The 18,154-nt window shown below is 37.5% G+C and overlaps 1 protein-coding gene and 1 long non-coding RNA gene across 3 annotated transcripts in view; both read left to right on the forward strand.

Moving 5' to 3' along the window:
• Positions 1 to 12,061, forward strand: part of LOC136373312 (cullin-4B-like) — a 35,388-nt gene extending 23,327 nt beyond the window's left edge. Inside the window, exons 6-20 of one of the 2 annotated variants that reach the window (XM_066338208.1) lie at positions 151 to 313; positions 410 to 499; positions 777 to 859; positions 1,909 to 1,976; positions 3,066 to 3,184; positions 3,989 to 4,181; positions 5,246 to 5,350; positions 5,639 to 5,749; positions 6,515 to 6,600; positions 7,174 to 7,281; positions 7,514 to 7,627; positions 8,558 to 8,663; positions 8,738 to 8,910; positions 9,447 to 9,599; positions 10,728 to 12,061. In XM_066338208.1, the coding sequence (XP_066194305.1) occupies positions 151 to 313; positions 410 to 499; positions 777 to 859; positions 1,909 to 1,976; positions 3,066 to 3,184; positions 3,989 to 4,181; positions 5,246 to 5,350; positions 5,639 to 5,749; positions 6,515 to 6,600; positions 7,174 to 7,281; positions 7,514 to 7,627; positions 8,558 to 8,663; positions 8,738 to 8,910; positions 9,447 to 9,599; positions 10,728 to 10,823 (1,768 nt within the window). In that variant the 3' untranslated portion in view covers positions 10,824 to 12,061. Of the gene's footprint in view, positions 1 to 150; positions 314 to 409; positions 500 to 776; positions 860 to 1,908; positions 1,977 to 3,065; positions 3,185 to 3,988; positions 4,182 to 5,245; positions 5,351 to 5,638; positions 5,750 to 6,514; positions 6,601 to 7,173; positions 7,282 to 7,513; positions 7,639 to 8,557; positions 8,664 to 8,737; positions 8,911 to 9,446; positions 9,600 to 10,727 lie in introns of those variants that run through there. The other variant, XR_010745626.1, reaches the window with a different exon arrangement.
• Positions 1 to 18,154, forward strand: part of LOC136373320 (uncharacterized) — a 447,213-nt gene that overhangs the window by 296,003 nt on the left and 133,056 nt on the right. The gene's annotated exons all lie outside the window — the stretch shown is intronic.

Consider the following 18,154-nt stretch of genomic DNA (forward strand, 5'->3'; position numbering starts at 1 on the left):
TTGTTCATCTTGAGTGATTTGGAGGCAGAGTAATGAGGAATTGGAAGAATGCTGATATTGGCCTCTATTAGATCTAGATCATGTTTTAATAAGAGATATCTGAGATTTATTCTTAAACAATTTATTGAGCCGTCTTTGCTTTCTTTTTAGGGATATGGGGCTAGAATTGTTCAGAACTCATATAATCAGTGATCATAAGGTTCAGAACAAAACTATTGATGGCATTCTTCTGATGATCGAGAGGGAAAGAAATGGTGAGGCTATTGACCGGAGTTTGCTGCGAAGCCTTCTGAGCATGCTTTCTGACTTGCAGGTGAGTAAACTTATTTCACCTTTAAACCACTAAATAGTTCAAATTCTTAGTGCTCAGTAAGCTTTACCCTGGATTGCTGTCATGTTGTTTCCCCAGATTTATCAGGACTCTTTTGAACATAGATTCTTGGAAGAGACTAATCGCCTGTATGCAGCAGAGGGACAGAGGCTTATGCAGGAACGAGAGGTATTTTGGATGTTTAACAATGTTTGTTGTGCCTAACATCAAAGCACGTGTCAGGGAGTAGAAATATTCTGCTGCCTTAGACAGTGTACAAGGCAGTAATGTGCCTTTTGTTTTATAGTATTCTGAAAAAGGAAATACACGTGCAGTTGCCTTCAGTCACAGTGCTAATGATTTCTGCTTAAAACTGGAGCTGCTACTTCTGAGACCAGTACTGCCTCTCTTTCTCCCTTCTTGTTGTTTGTTTTTTTAACATACAAAACTACTCTGGCATTTTCAGGTTCCAGAATATCTTCACCATGTCAACAAGCGCTTGGAAGAAGAAGCAGACAGAATCATCACTTATTTAGATCAGAGCACACAGTAAGTGCAAACTCTCTTTGCCTGGTGGTATGAGCTGTTTGGCTCCTCTTCTACTGAGGGCCATTTAAGTAGCTGCAATTTATTTCTGTTATTGACTGACCATCAAATGCTTTTCACTTCCCACAATTCCATGTTTACAATGAAGCACTGTCTTGGCTCACACAGTTAATAGCCTTTTCTTCTAAGTCATTGTTATTTTGGCATAAATGTTAAGTATTTGCTTGAAGAAAAATAGGCTGCCACTCCCAGCCCAGATGTCTCTTTCCTGCTAAAATGTAATTAATCAACTGTTGTCCTACCTAAAAGATATAAGACTCAGCATAGAAAATTCTAAAGCTAAAGCCTCTCAATATTTGCAAAAAATATTTGCATATGGAATCTGGGAAATTATTGAATAATGTCATTCTTCAATCTTTTCTACTTAGAGGCAGGATTTCCTCCAACACAGTCAGGTGGAGGTCTTCTAACATAAAGCTACAGCTCTTGTGTCTGAGAGAAAATGTAGGTCACTGATATCAAGACCTTTCCGAGAGAGAGGTGTTTTATTGCTGCTGTCATACATTTTGATTTTCTTCCTCTCTCAGTGTTAAAAGCATTTAGCTGGTTTAGTGGCTTCCTTCTTCCATGCCAGTATTAGTGGCCAATTCCCTGTATTGTTTGAATACCTCTTGACTTGAGGTCTGTTTTTATTTCTCCTTGGTTTGTCTCCCAAGACATGAATGTCCTTCCACAACACGGGATTAGGCATATTATTTGATGAATTCTCCCCAACTTCTTCACTGATGGAATCATTTTCCAGCTGCCTACAGGTCATGTACAACAGGCTTATTGTGTGAAATGAAATCATCAGTCAGCAAACAGAAAAAAAAGATTGTTTACTGGGGAGAAAAAGGATAAATATGTGTATAATCATTCTAAAATATCTTTGGCCACAGATAATTAGAGCACTCCCAATGATAATGCAATCAACATAATATCAAAAGAAGGATTTAAAACTGTCAGTAATGTCAGAAAAAAAGGAAAAGTAATTCTAAACATTTCTTCTGTAGGAAGCCACTAATTGCTACTGTAGAAAAGCAACTTCTAGGTGAACATTTAACAGCCATTCTTCAGAAAGGTAATCTTTCTTCTTTATAGAAATGTTTCTAATTACTGCTTCAGGGCTTTCAGTTCCTGTGCTGAAAGAAAGTGATGGATTTGGGTGCTGGGGGAGGACAAGCTACATCATTCTTTAACTCCCTTTGCTCCTCAGTTCCCAAAATAGCACTGACCATTCTCCTTGTTGGAGATAAGGAGACACTATGCTGTCATCTGATACAAAGCAAAGCAAAAGGAAAATGAGAATAGGAGACTCAAGTTCAGTGCATTAAGTGGCATTTTGAAGACTTGGAGGTAAAGAAAGGAGTACGCTTTGAATTATGGCTGATGTAACAGAAAAGGGAGATACTGAGTACTTGCTGCTGACAAAAAGCAGCTTGTTTTAAAAATGTAGTATAGTTTGAGCTATGGGATACATTGCCTCAGTTCTACAATAGTCTTTGTGGAGTCAAGTGACCCTCTGTTGATCTCAGAGATAATCTGGAAATAAAAACAGGTGCAGCAAGAGTTGAATAATAAAACAATCAAGTCCTTAGTAGCCAAATTCTTAATGAAATGGGTATGTGAGCATCTTCCTGCACACCTGTAACAAACTCTACATTGAGAGGAGTATGGATCTTTACCCATCTACTTTCTTAGAACCTTGCTATAGAGCATCAGGCCTTCTCCAGAAAGTTAAAAAGTGAATGGTGAAGATATTTCTTGAAGCTGCTTGCCTTCAAGCATCTGTAAAATTTATTTTACAGCTGGAGTTGAGACTCAGAGCTGTCTTGCCAAGGAACTTTTCCTATGGATCAGTACAGTGTAAACTTTTCAAATCTTTAGGGAATAGTAAAGCAAAAGTAAGCAAAGATATTGTGATAAGGTTGTTATGTAAAGTACATGTAGCTTTTGTGCAATAATATTTTTAAGGTTTCAGCCAGTTCAATGAGATATTGTGTTTCACTGTTAAATTAGGTACTTTAAAATAAAATAAAAACTCAACAAACACCACTACTAATGGTTTGATAAAAAATACTAGTTTTGAATAGGCCTCACTGTAGTAATAAGCTGTGCTTTCTTTGAGTTACTCTGGTTTTAATTTCTATTGAAATTCTCACATTTGCAGGTCTAAATCACCTTCTTGATGAAAACCGAATTCAAGACCTGTCTCTTCTGTATCAGTTATTCAGTCGTGTGAGAGGTGGAGTACAGGTTCTCTTGCAGCACTGGATTGAATACATAAAGGTACTGTTACTAGTATACACAGATATTTGAGTCATCTCTGTAAACTATTGTATTTTTCTAAAAATTGAAGATATTTGCTTATAAACATGTATTTAATAGACAGCTTTTGAAACATCCCAGGAAAGGTACAGTAACTGTTCTAGCGCTTTTGAAGAAAACATTGAATTTAAGTTGAATTACTGAACTCCAAATACATTTGGATTTTATAATATTGCTTATAGTTAGTTTGTGGGACAACTATATTTCACCAGTAGTTATTTTGGTAATGGCAGAATGTTTGTCTTCTTCCTAATAAAATTTCCTGTTAGAATGAGTGGTAGATAAAGTTACCAACCAGTTGAAGTTCAAAAAGCACTTGAATATCACTTAGGATGATTCATTTTATTTCTCAGTGAAAATGTCACAGAAAATATGGTTGTTGTGAAGGAAAGCTTTGGTATGGCATAGGAGTACTATTAAATAAAACTGAATTTAGTGGGACCATTACCTGTGTAAGACCTGAGGATATAGATGATTAAAAGGATGTGTTAATTTTGTCATGCAAAATTTAATTTCATAAGCCAGAAGTTCTGAATCCATTCACTTTTTCATTAGTTGGTTTTGAATCAATGTGCAAGGCCTAGGGATGATAATACAGTAAATACTTCATAATACAGTAATACATAATAAAGTAATACTTTTGTTGTTACTGGAACTAATATGAGTACCAGAACGAGTGCATTACAAAGGTAACTTAAGATTTTAGAAGTCTTGTCATTTAAGTTAATTATTCAGGCTAATTGAAAGATATGTTTTATTTTGCAGGCATTTGGTAGCACCATAGTAATTAATCCTGAAAAAGACAAAACCATGGTCCAAGAACTTCTTGATTTTAAAGACAAAGTTGACCATATTATTGATGTTTGCTTTCTCAAGAATGAGAAGTTTGTAAATGCCATGAAAGAAGCCTTTGAAACATTCATTAACAAAAGACCAAATAAGCCAGCTGAACTCATAGGTATTTTTCTTTAATTTCTTTCATGTGAGAATTTGGGTGCTGAGTTGCTGATGCACTTACAGACAGGATATGCTGGAATTATGTGTTAATACATGCACAGTGCACATCAGACTGGGGATCTGCTGTACCACCTGATGCAAGGGAATTTTTTTGGAAGGTAGCATCAAACATTAAAAGCAAACTGTTCATCACTTCACTGGCTAAGCTATAAAAACGTGCAGAACGTCAAAATTTAGGCATTCCATCAACTGGCTGGTGTCCAGACATGAGAATACTGCTAATAATTAGATTTTTTCAGAAGCTTACACAACTGTGCCACCAGCACAGAGCTGTTAGGGGGTTAATATGTGAAAGAGAAAAGAGCTGAGGATGCACTGAACCTCTCATGGTGTGGGGACAGATTCTCTGATTTGCAAAGAATGTTATTTACAGATATGTGCATTACATGCTTGGTACTCTGCACTTTTCAATCATTTCCCCACACAGTGAATAATACCTGCTTTACAGTTGGTTGTGCTGTTAGGCTTGTGGAGTGATACTTTCTGCCCTCCTTTTTTTGCATTAGTTCCCTAACTGTAATGTGCTTTACCAGCCCATTTGAAATTAAAACAAACAATCTAGTTTGATTGAAACTGGAAATTAAAACATAATGATATGCTAGAGAAATTCAGCAGTATAGTCAACACATTTAAATAACTGATTTATATATTTTTCTTCTGATCTTTTTGCTTCTATTACAGCCATGTCAGTCTGCAACAGCAGTGACTTTACTTTGAGATCACAACATAAACCAAGATTTTTTTTCATAGGCAAAATGTTTTTAACATTGTGTATGATAATAAAGTTAAGATGCAGTCATTGCTTATCTGAAAAAAGATACTAGGCTATAATGTTTTTATAACTTTATAGCCTCTATGAAAATGTATCAAGGTAGCTGTTATGAGGCTGATAGAAATTGATTTCAGGATCCTTTTCATTTTCAAGATTTCATAGTATAGATTCAGAGATTTTTGTTTCACTGTGATATTAAGTATGTGCTAAACTATTCTTCAACACTTTTTTAGCTAAATATGTAGATTCAAAGCTTCGTGCAGGCAACAAAGAAGCTACTGATGAAGAACTTGAAAAAATGCTGGATAAAATTATGATCATATTTAGATTCATATATGGTAAGTATTGGGGGTTTTTTGTGGGGATACAGTTGTTTAACCAGTAACATAAAGGTACTTTGAAATTATTTTTGCAGTCTGGTTACATTTTGTTCTCTGTGGATGTGGTTTATTGGTGTAGTGCTGTTTAAGTACTTTGCCTGTCAAATTGCAAATAACAAAACCTGTGGAAAGCTTCATATGAAGACCCTTTTTGCCTTTCTGAACATTGAGTTTGGTCTCTTGTAGGTAATGCTTGTTTAAAACCAGCAGTGCTTTGTGATCACTTTCAAATCTCATCTCTTACAGGAAAAGACGTCTTTGAGGCCTTTTATAAAAAAGATCTAGCAAAGAGACTATTAGTTGGGAAGAGCGCATCAGTAGATGCTGAAAAATCTATGCTTTCCAAACTCAAACATGGTAAATATCTATCTACCTATCTAATCTATCTACCTGCCTATCTACCTGTCATTTCTATCCATCCACTTTCTTCTAAAAGTAGTTGTTTTAACAGGCCTTTACAGAAGCACTGTTGGTATTTCCCCTTTTCATGAGGGCAAAAGCCTCTGTGCAGGTCCTTAATGACTGGTGGGTTTTGAGTAGATTCATTTGCTTTTAGTTTTGTAATTATAACAGGAAAAGCCAAAACCCAGGAACTTAAAGTGCTCAGTATATCTTGGCCTGTGGGATAGAGTTGAGGTTCCCTGCTGAGTAAATCAGTGATGTGCTCAGAGAACTTAAAGATTACTTCCAATTGTTATTCACTGCCATCTAGTCGTTCTCTAGTCTGATCTTCATTGTTTCATTGGATGGAGCCTTTGGGTGGTAAGGGTAAGATTTTTAGAGCTCAATCTTGTTCTACCATCAGGAGGCAGTTTGTAAGGCAGCTGATAGGGATTAGAATTGTCATCTGAGTGACCGGTGGCTACTGTAGTCAGAGGATGAACAGTCAGGCCCATGTGGAAAAACAACTGGGTTGCAAAATAGCTACCACATTAAAACATTTTCCTCTTTCTTGTTTGTAACCTTATTCTGTACCTTAATTAGAATCCAGATCTTTATGTAAGAAAATCTGCTGAAAAAGGTCATCTTGCTTAAAAGTACATTCTGGCACTTAGAATAACTACTCTGAGGTGTTGAAAATAAACAGATTAATTTCTAATATTTACATTTTCTCCTTTATAGAATGTGGAGCTGCTTTCACCAGCAAACTTGAAGGAATGTTTAAAGATATGGAGCTTTCAAAAGACATAATGATACAATTCAAACAGGTACTAAGGGAAAGCCTGCTGTCTGTCCTGTCTGTGCTTTTGAAAATTTTACTGAATTTATTAAAGGTTTTTCCTGAGCAACATAGCAAAAAAACTGAGACAAGCTTCTTCAAACAAACAAACAAACAAATCATCACCCATGGCAATAAGAGAATTGTAAACTTACAAAACACTTGAACACCAGCTCTAAGACATTTTTAACACCACTGTATTCTGATTCCTGGCTTTGAAGTTTTTGCACATTTAGTTCTGGTGATTTTGTAATATTTTGATTGCAAAAAATTTTTAACATTCTTTCCTCCATTCACACTTAATTAGATAGATCTTCACCTCAGCCTGCTAAAACACTACATTTGCTGTTTTCTTCCTGTATGGAAGTGCCTTATGCACTTCAGAAAAATGCTTGTTCTTATCTTCATTTTTTGTTATATAACTAGCAGTTTATACAACAAACACATCATGTGGTCACTTGTCTTCTCTGCTCTTGCAATGCCTCTTCTAACTTTTCAGTTCTACCTGAAATATGTATAATAAACATAGCTCTATTTCTATTTATTTTATCTCTCTTTGCAGTATATGCAAAATCAGAATGTCCCTGGCAACATTGAACTAACAGTGAATATTCTGACTATGGGTTATTGGCCAACCTATGTGCCTATGGAGGTCCACCTGCCCCCAGAGGTAATGAACATTATGGGGTATACAAGTATTGGTCTGTCAGAAATGCATCTTGGGATCCACTGACTCTTGGTTTTCAATATGCATAGAGAAGGAAATGCAGAACTATCTTTTTAAAATGAAATTTGTTTTCCTTCAATTCCCTTTATCATTCTAAGCCTTGATTTAAGGCTTAATTGATTGTGGAGGAGGGAAGGATGCTTTTAAAGTAGAAATTGTGTTTTTCTTTCTTTAGATGGTAAAACTGCAGGAGATTTTCAAGACCTTTTATTTAGGAAAACACAGTGGTAGGAAACTTCAGTGGCAGTCAACACTAGGACACTGTGTACTAAAAGCAGAATTTAAAGAGGTGAGTCTATTGTTTCTATTGCTTCTGTTTTGTTGATTCCAAGTCTGGGTTGTACCTTAGGGATATATGGGGAAGCTTTTTTGTGCTGTGATGGAAAACTTAACACTGTTTTTGCAATTACTTTTAACCTCCTGCTATCTTTTCCAGAGTTGGTAGTTTCTGAAACAGATGTGTTCATGTCTATTAACATACACCAAATTTCTGTATTGGTGGGGAAAGAAAAGCTTGTTGGGGAAAATATCCAATGGCTTTAGCTCCAGATTAAAAATGGCACTCATTTTTATAGTGGGGAGGAAAAAGAAGGGGCCATGTTTCTTCATTGGCCTTACTTCATCTGGTAGCATTAAGCATCTTCACAGTAAGCTTTTCACTACTGAAACAAAGAAAAATTCTGGATTGTGCAAGAACACAACTGTTTTAAAAGGGTTTCCCAGTTATTCCCCTTCAGCATTTCTTCATGGACACAAAATTTTCTCATGAAATAGGAATGCTTGCCACTTCCATTTTCAGGAAAAGTTACTGTTAAAACAAGTATTATCAAACTTGACTGTTTCAAAAATTCTATGGTTCTTTATACTGTGTTCCTTAAACTAATGTTTGTGTTAGATTTTGACTTAAAGGTCTTCCAAATTGTAGTTTTAAGACTCAGTGCTTTGAGACTTGTCTGGAGTCAGCTGATGCATATCTTGGGTGAGTTTTGTCACTGAATAGAGTAGTCCAGCCTTGTGGCCTCAAGCTTGTGCTGCATTTCATAGTAAACACAAGTGACCAGTAACTTCTATTCTTCCATATTCTCAAGTGAATAAAATAACTGTTAGTGAAATAACTGACATGCAAGAGTGACTTGTTTCTCATGTTCCCCTCATTCCTTTCCCTCCACCCCCCAGAAAAAAACAGCCTGATGATGTCTGTTTATTTCCCTTGTGACAGGGCAAAAAAGAACTTCAGGTCTCCTTGTTCCAGACACTAGTGCTGCTCATGTTTAATGAAGGAGAGGAGTTCAGTTTAGAGGAGATAAAGCAAGCCACTGGGATAGGTTGGTATCAAAAACAACCGAGTACTTCCAAGTGTTCTTACTAAAAAAACCTAAACAACTTGTTTCTGCTTTAGAGGATGGAGAGCTGAGAAGGACACTTCAATCTCTGGCTTGTGGCAAAGCCAGAGTACTGACTAAAAGCCCCAAAGGCAAAGATGTGGAAGATGGTGATAAATTCACATGTAATGATGATTTCAGACATAAGCTCTTCAGGATAAAAATCAACCAAATTCAGATGAAAGAAACGGTATATTTTTTTTAATCCTCTGGGGTTTAGATCCTTGGGTTAAGAACCTTTTTGCCTGCCCTTTTATAAACTTTTTTCCTTCTGGTTGTCATGTACATACTGCTATCTCTGTCAGTTACACGTATAGTTTGGATGGGCAGCACGTACCTAACAGTGGTGATTTAAATGTGTGCCTCTGTACTAAGACACCAGTGATGCTGGATGTCTCTAAGTAGGGTTAAGAAATGTTCCAATTATGAAATGCTCTTTTTGTCCTTTATCATTCCATGGAGTTTTACTGACTGTGAACATGGCAAATTCACTGTGGACTTGTTTCTCTGACAGCCATCCAATGTAAAATCTGTGCAAAGGTTTTAATTCTTTGTACAAGTGTGTTTTTCAATAGACAATCAGTCTTCGTATTTGTAAAGGCTTTATGTCAGATATTTGACAACAGGCATTTCACTGTCTTACACTGAGGATTGTCTTGGAGACAGAAAGAATTGTTTTGACAGTGCTGGTATTCTCATTAAAACTTTTCTAAATGGGTCCTTCAGGTGGAGGAACAGGCAAGCACTACAGAGAGAGTGTTCCAGGACCGGCAGTACCAGATTGATGCCGCCATTGTGCGGATCATGAAGATGCGCAAGACACTGAGTCACAACCTGCTCGTGTCAGAGGTCTACAACCAGCTGAAGTTCCCAGTCAAGGTGGTGTACTGATTTTTCTACTTCTAAAACTATTATTTCTTTTTATCTTTCCTGGCCTGCCCTCAGTTGAGCAGTGCTTCTGTCTAAAATATGCATCTTTTTACCATTAGAAAGGGCAAATACTCACTTTTAGGAATTTTTAAAGTGTCAGTTGTTACTAAAATGTATTTCCAAAGGATTTCAGCCCTGGAGTTTGTTAGCAGTAAGGGAGCAGCTGGCTCTCCTTGTATGCTGCTGTTCCACTGTTTGCAGTGTTCTGACAAGGCATTCTTGGGCAAAGGAGAAAATACTTCAGAGCTCAAAACCAATTCTGCATTGCAATCTTAACTTGGTTGATACTTTTGAAGTACAGTGGTTTTTCTAGATGGATTATACTGGTTAATATATATACACACACATATAGCAATAAAAGTAAAATATTGGTGAATGTCTCAAAGCTGCAGAAGCCCACAGTTGCAATATAAAATGACTGGCTTATTGTGTACAAATGGAAATGGATTTTCAAACAGACAGTGATGCATTGTTGGAATTCAAATATATGGTGCTTTCTGTCAATGGAAATGTAAAATAAAAGGTCCTGCTATTTCATTCCATTGTATTACCGTGTTGAGTGCCTGCAGGTCTGTAAGTATTGCATAAACTGCAGTTGAGCTTTGTAAAATTATAGCAGATTATTTAAATAATCTTCCTCACTTGTTATCATGAGGCATTTTTATAAGTTCCTCAGCAAACAGAATCATGGGGCACCCAAACTATTGCAAAACTCGTTTGCTTCAAGAGGAAATGAAACTTGTACCATCTTTTACTGGCTAAAAGTCAGAAATAGAAACACTTTGGTACCTGATGCACAAACTGCACTTGTTTAGAGTTCAGTTCAAACAGCAGCAAATATCTTTCTGGAAAAATCTGTTTAGCTGCAGGTGATGAGCTAACTTTGTAACTTTCTCTTCTATCAGTTATATATTGCAAACTTTAGAAGCTCTGATACTTTAAAGGATTTTTTTTTAAACTGGGATTTCTGTTTCCTCAGCCATCTCAAACAATATAGATATTTGGCTCAAGTGGAAAGAAAGAACCAAGAAGCATTGACTGCAAAGTAATAATGCTGACACGTGCTTTATTTTACAGCCTGCTGACCTTAAGAAGAGAATAGAATCCTTGATTGACAGGGACTACATGGAAAGAGATAAAGAAAACCCGAATCAGTACAACTATATTGCATAAACATATGTTGGCCTTTGTTTTACTGCACACTTGGTGTCCTACACAGTTGCCAGTGGATAAACTAGCCTGTTGATCCCATTAATTGACTTTTTATACTACCGATGATTGAATGAAAGCAGTGTAATGGAAAAGTATAGTAGAGTGGACTTCTTTCAGTGGTTAACATGCCCATTTAAAGAGTACTATTTACATTTTAAGAAGAATGCTGTTGAACTCTTTGCATGTTATTTAGTAAGATGTGCAGAAAGTTGAAAGGAAGTACCTGATCTTTCAGATTCCATTTGTCTTTGGGTCTGAAGAGGAGTCCCTTGATATATGACAGATATCTTTCAAATCTTTAAATGGAAACAGAAAGTTCATTAATATAAGAAATAGCCTTTAAAATGCTTAAACTGCATGCAAACTTTTAATTTACTGTACAGAATGCATTTCAGTTATACATACCATCGGTTTGGTTGATGCCCACACTTGGATTTTTTTTCTCTTGAGGGGGTAAAATGGGGAGTAAACCAAGCTATGCTTATTGCTGATCTAATGGAAAATATTCTTGGTTGCAATTAAGACAAAATGGTGCCAAATATAAAACGATGTATAAAGTTTGCAGTGTGGGCATATATACTGTATATACAAACACCATTCTTAAATAACTGCTACAGCAAGATTAGATTTATATGGCTTGTCTGTGAGAATTGGTGTTCACCTTTGGGAATTTTAAGCATAAAACAGCCATAATGGAAGAAGTGACAGTTTTTACTAGTCATGGGTAGGAGGCCTTCACCTCTTGGCAGCAATACTCTAGAATAAAGAGAATCCATTAACAGATGAAAAGCCACACTGTTATTGTGGTAAAGCTGTAAGAACAAAAATTGCAAATGGATTTTAATGCTTGTTTTGCTTTGCAACATTCTAAACTTGAACTAACCTCAAGGTTTAGACAGGGCAGCTCTTCTAAGACTGCCCTGCTTTGGATTGCTTTAACTTAAAGCTTTAAGAACTCAGCCCTAGAGCCTATCAGGCCTAGAACCCAGAAGCCTACCTCTCATATAGTAAGTTAAGTATTGCTACAAGGCATCTAAAATATATTTTCTTAGATGACCAGAGAGCATTCTTTGCATCTTTATAAGACATGGGAGAGTAAGTCACTTGAATGTAGAGCTTTGTTTCAACAAAATACATTTTTTATTGCTTATAGCAGCATGTGCTAGGAATATATGGAAAAAAAAGGTGTCAGCAGAAAAGGAACTCCTCCATGTACCAGTTCTTCCTTACCCAGGCAGGCTTTAGAGCTATGATCAGCTGTGTTGCAGAGCACAATGAAAAACCTCATCCTCTTTCAGGCACTGATAGTCCTGGGGAATGCCAGATATCTCTTGAAAGCAAGATGTTACTTTTGTTTAATGGCAGTGTAACTTAGCTTTCTACAACCTATAACTTCTATCACTGTGATCCCACATTCAGGGATGTGCATGTGTGAGAGTATGTGTGTGTTTTCTATCTGACACATCCCATCCTTAGTGCTTTTTTTTATCTACTGTTTAATTCTATATATTCTCCAGCCATGTTTTCTCCCAGGCTCTTGTATGCAGTCCTCAGCTGACAGATTAAACAAATGTGGGTGGGTTTTTTCCTACTAAATTATTTGCAGTCACCCTCAACTAACCGTCATACAGTTCTTTGTGATCTGCAGAAAATCTACCTTGCCCCTTGACACTATTGCAGCATAACCACTGGTAGACATCCAGGGCCACCCCTGCCTCTGTGAGACAAATACTGACTGTAGAGTTATGTGGTAAGGACCTTGAAGACTTCTGCAAATCTTCAAGTATTAGTTCAAATAGAGATTCACTGGGGAGGAAAGAATGCCCCTCACAAAAAAAAACAAAAAAAAAAACAAAAAAAAACAAAAAAAAACACCTTCTGTGTTTCACTTTCAATGTTCCTTTTCTTGTATGTGTTTTGTATCTTCAGTCAATAAAAGATTCCTTTTAAAGATAATTGAAGAAGCATAAGACTTAACTCTTTGGGAGACAGGAGCTGATGTATTGAGCTGGTTCCATTCAGTTTGTTGTAGCATATAAATCTGACACCACTACATGTGTGAACATCTGTTGTGGTAAAACCCTCCCTCATTACACAAGTGCCACATTCAGTCAAACGAACTGCAAAGGACTGTAGGTTTATTTCATTTTTATCCTGTCTATTTCAGTAACTTTAATGAAGAAAATATTATACAGGAAATGTCCTCAAATCTCATCAGAATTCACAATCTGAGGCAGACTGTAAGCACAATCCAGTTAAAGCAACCCAAAGAATGGACTTTGAGAACCCTGGCTAGACCGGGAAGGGAGAAGGCTTCTCCTTGTAGCTTCGTGGGTTTTCCCCAAGAACTTGTTCATCTCTTCTGCTAAAATCTCGCTCATTCCTGGTTAATGACAAAGCTGCAGCCAAGATTTGTCATCATACAACTCTGCAAATTCTTGCTGGGTTCATGTGCCTGCTTATTGAGCCATATATATCTCTGTAAGAAAAAACTGAAATGGGCTTGGACTACAACTCATCTGGCTAGAAAATAGCTTGTCTTTTGGGCCACACATTTTTAATCTCGATTCTTGCATGCAGTTTATAGCACCTTGTTCATAAGAAATTGCAGTTTATTCTTAGAAATATATATTTTAAGTTTTTTAATCTTTATACCCATAAATGGACTATTTTTTTTGTCTTGGCTGGTTTCAAAAGTGACCATTTTGTTTAATGCTGTAATTGCAAATGTGTTGTAAACGTTTTGTTCTATAATTTACACAAAGGTGCCAAAGTAAATAGTTAATTAAAAAAAAAAAAAAACCTAGCAAATTGTTAAGTTGCTTTAGCTGTTCTTCATATTTTGGTCTCAGCTTTTTTTTTTTTTTTTTTTTTTTTTTTTGGTCAGTCTTTCATTTTCTCCTAAACATATCATTTGCTCTAATGCTTTCTTTTAAAACAAAAAAAAAAGTGCATCTAAAAAAAAATGTTCAAATACCACTTTTTTTTTTTTTTACTGCTCTCATATAGTAGGAAGAACATTTTCTTTGAAACATTACACTAAAATTGTAAGAGTACAGCAGCATTCAAAAATGTAATATACTTTTTGTATAACAGTCTTGAGAGTGTGTCTGGAGTGGGAGGGAAAAACTAACCCTGTTACTTTTCAGAAGCCTCTTCCCTCAGCTACCAGAATATGAAATTGTGCTTTTTCACAGCATCAAAAACTTATAGTTTATGCAGACTTGCAAACAGGGCATGTATCGCCATTGCATCCTTTGATGCAAAAAGCAGCAAAACCTTTTTTATGTTTCATAAGTCTGATATGGGTACAGAGTTTTTCTTAAGTTGGTAAATAATGTAAATACATGTCCTTTCAGAGTGAGTCTGTTATCTAGGTATTTTGTGTCATTTAATAAATATTAAACAGATTTGTGTTGATAAACTCTTGTGTGTAAAATGCCTTCTTACTCCAAGTTCTGTATGTTGGGCTTACTAATGCTTATGGCTTCTTTAAATTCTTTAGCTTGTGCTTTGATAGCAAAATACTTGTTTGGTACTTAAATGTAAGTAGTTCCTTATTCATTCAGTCATTAAAATCCCTTGAGTTTTCTAAGTGGCTTCCATTACTGAATTTTTATTATTTTGGGGTTTTTTGCTAAGTCTTCTATGGTTCTTGGAGGGGAAGGAAATAAGCATCCTCATAGACTCTGAATTGGGATTAGAATGTTTACAAGTGGCAGAAATACACAAAAATACCAGAAGTGATGGCTTGTTGCTCCTGAAGGAGGCACCTCTCCTGCTGTGTGAATATTCCTTGTCTCCCACTTTATCATTATTTTAATGACTCTGGAATGATTATTGAAGTATGCAGGACAGAGCTGTATAGGGAATTTGCTTCTCTTATTAAGAATGGCCAATTGGCCATTTCTTGATTTTTCTTCTTCACCCTGAACAGCTGGGTTAAATCTGAGCAGAAGGACTGTCCAACCTGGCCCTTCCCAGTTCATGAGCACTGAGGACTTGGTGGAGGGGGGAGATGAAGTGTTTTGAATTTCCTTTTTGAATTCTGGAAACTGGGATAGCTGTAGCAGAGCAGGTACTGATCCTATGAGCTATTCTGTGGAAGGCTGGTATGGGCTGCAGGGAGGCTGACCCTGCACTGCTGGAACCACACAACAGTCCTGGGACAGGTGGGCTTACACAGGTCTGGGAACCATCTGCCACCAATCCTGCTCAGATGCTTCCTTCCTGTCTTGCAGCTTGGAGGCATCTAAATGCATGGGATGGTTTTTTCCACCAACACATTCTCCTTGAAGAGAATATTTCCTACATTCTTCACAAAAAAAAAAAAAAAAAGTCACACAGAAACAGATGACTGGAGACTGATTGTCTGTCTACTCTGAGAAAAAAAAACAGGGAGCAGTAAATTCTTTCATTCCTTTTCCTGTGTGAAATGCAATATATGCCACTGTACTTTCTCCTGATTGAGAAAAACTGATGACAAATCAAATTTAAGATGGTAGCTTTGGATTTGCCTTTTTTGTTCCCCCTAAAAGAGGCCAGGGCCTGTGGACATACTGTGGCCTTTAAACAGTGAACACCTCAAAATTTACTGGAGTGGTTGAGAGACATTGAACTTTGTGCAAAGGGTATCTTGTAATACATGGAGTTAACTGGGAAGAGAACTAATGGATGTTGGTTAACCTACAAAGGAGCAGGTTTTTCTCCTGGTTAAGTAATTGTTTCCTGGTACAAGGTAACCTTTCAAATGATTAATAGCTCGTCTTGCTGCTGCTTAAAGAAAATTAGCATTAGGATATAAATTAAACAAAAAAGATAACTTTGAAAGTGAATTTTCCTAAATCAGTAGGACACTGCAGCACTGCAAATAAACCTCTTAAGCTGAGGAAAAGTAGTTCACAACCAGCAAATACTCAATTTTTACCAATTGCTAGAGATTTACACAGACCAGCCACAGTAACTGTGTCTGACCCTAGGACCCCACTAAGAATGGCAAGTCCAAGTGAATGTTTCCAGTCTTCTGTTAGTTCTTTGGTTACAGCTCAAACTGGTGTCTCTGGAGAGGGACCCCTACCCAAATTCACACCTCTCAGTTATACCCCTGACACTCATCACCCAATCCAAGTCAAACACAAAATTCTGGTTGGTGGGCTCTTGATTTCTTGCTGGCTTCCATTGTTGCTGAGCTGGCCACCTTCTCATGAACCTTTTTCTCTTGGAATTGTCTCCTTGATCCTTATCACATCCCTTCTGCTTGTATCTGCTGAATTCCAAGAGTTCTTTTGTTACCAGCATTGTTACATTTGTTAGATGAAAAGTTTGGTCGGCTCTTGCAGCCTAAGGAGACTATTCAGACAGGAGAATACAAGTAACCTAATTTTCTCTATAACTGTTGATAGTTCTTTATCTTACTCCTTAAAACAATCAGTTGTTTGTCTGCTTGCAACACCTGTATTTTAGAACTCGAGGAAAACAGGGATTTCACTAGGTACTTCTGTGTTAAAATGCCTGAGTAATCATAACTTGCTATGAAATTTTGTCTTTTCAAAAAAGTAAGTCTACAGATTCTGTTCCATCTAATGATATTTGCAGTAACAAGGAAGGTGCAGTAACTGCTTTCCAATAGATCCAACATTTGGATGTGTTATGCAATTAAGGAATGCAGAGGGTTACTGCCCAGGCCTTTGCAGGGCTCAAGAGCTCCTATGCTTCTTTGCCAAGCTTAGTCACTATGACTTTGCAGAGGGGCTAGCATGCAAGTAAATTGCATCTGAAATGATATGGAATAGATTGCTTGTTACTATTTGGAGCAGTAAGTAGTTTTAATTCAGTATGAAATATCAGTGCTGGATTATTAGCAACATGTTCACTTAATATATAGCTTTATTTTCCCCTTCTGAATTGAACTTCCTATGAAATTATCTCAGTGCCTGTTCTGTTTTACCGTTGTGTAGTCTCTGAAGCTTGAGGTATAGCTGAAAAAAAATCATTGTGGCCAAAACCAGATACCTTTGTCAAAAGCAGGCCCTTAAATTACATCCACAAAGTCCTTCAGCTGGTGCTAGTTTGAGGCTCAAGGCAAAGCTGCTCTATTAATTTTCAGTGAAGGCTGGGCAGGGCACTGCACAGGCCAAGTTCTGCCACGTGTATTCGGGGGAGAAGGTGCAGCTTTCAAGCATGAGATGGGAACAAAAATTACAAAACAGCCTCTGCAGAGGTGAGCTGAAACCTTGTCATTGCACAGGTAAAGCTTGTTTGTAGGATGTGGCTGGGGAGTAGGTCAGAACTGATTCTGCAACCACAGGGCTGTGATTCTGTCACTTGCAGAACTGGCACTGTGTGTGTATCTCTTCAGTTTCTCCCTTTTTATTCCTACAGCAGCAGTTGCTCCTTCAAATCCTAGCTCCAAAAGCACAAAGCAAACACAACCTCAAACTGGAGAGAGATCATTCCCCCAAAGAGCTGTGTTTCAGGACAATGCAGTGAACAGGCTGGTGTGAAAAACAGAGCTTACTTTCCTGGTAAATTTTAAGAAATAGGTTTAATAATAAAAAAATTAAGACAATTAGGAAACAAATTAAGCAAAAGGAAGTATGGCCAGCTGTGTGACTTGGCATTCAGCCAAGTCCACAACCTGCTATTTCAGAGGCCTTCTATTGCATCAGTCTGTTGAATATTCATATTTTTCCATAAACTAGATTCCATATTCCAGGGACTGTTTTGCATGGCCCCTCCTTGGGTCCGCCTTTTTAGAGCATGCGTGTTTCTTGGCTCTGTCTTCATTATCACCTCCAGTTTGGGCCTTGGTCCGTGCTTTCTTCAGATGGTGGATGCTGATAGCTGGTGTATCAATAGCAGAGTCTTTTTTTACATGTTCACTGGATGTTATCTGTCTTGGTTTGGAATAAATTAGGGAAGAACCTCCAAAAGGAGTCCCCTAAACTAAAACCTCCACTACCCCTTCCCCCCCAGCCCTGGGTTCGGGAAGGAAAATACCTTGGAGGAAAAGTGGAAAAAACCGGTTTATTGACAAAAAAAACACTCCCCAACACCGAATAGTGGGAAAAGACGGGTTACTGTGATGATGAGGAGGGTGCGACGCGTCTGTTGCAAGCCCCAGGACTTCTCCAACTTCTCAGGTCAGGTCAGGTCTGGAGCCGGTTCAAACCTTGAGGGAGGGGGGGAGGAAAGAAGGAAGGAGGGAAAAAGAAACAAACAGAAGCAGCGGGGAGGGATAAAACGGCGGCAGGGGCAGCCAGAGAGCAAAGCAAAGCAAAGCGAAGCGAAGC

The sequence above is a fragment of the Sylvia atricapilla genome, chromosome W, assembly GCF_009819655.1.
Source record: "Sylvia atricapilla isolate bSylAtr1 chromosome W, bSylAtr1.pri, whole genome shotgun sequence".
In the NCBI taxonomy this organism is placed as follows: Eukaryota; Metazoa; Chordata; class Aves; order Passeriformes; family Sylviidae; genus Sylvia; species Sylvia atricapilla.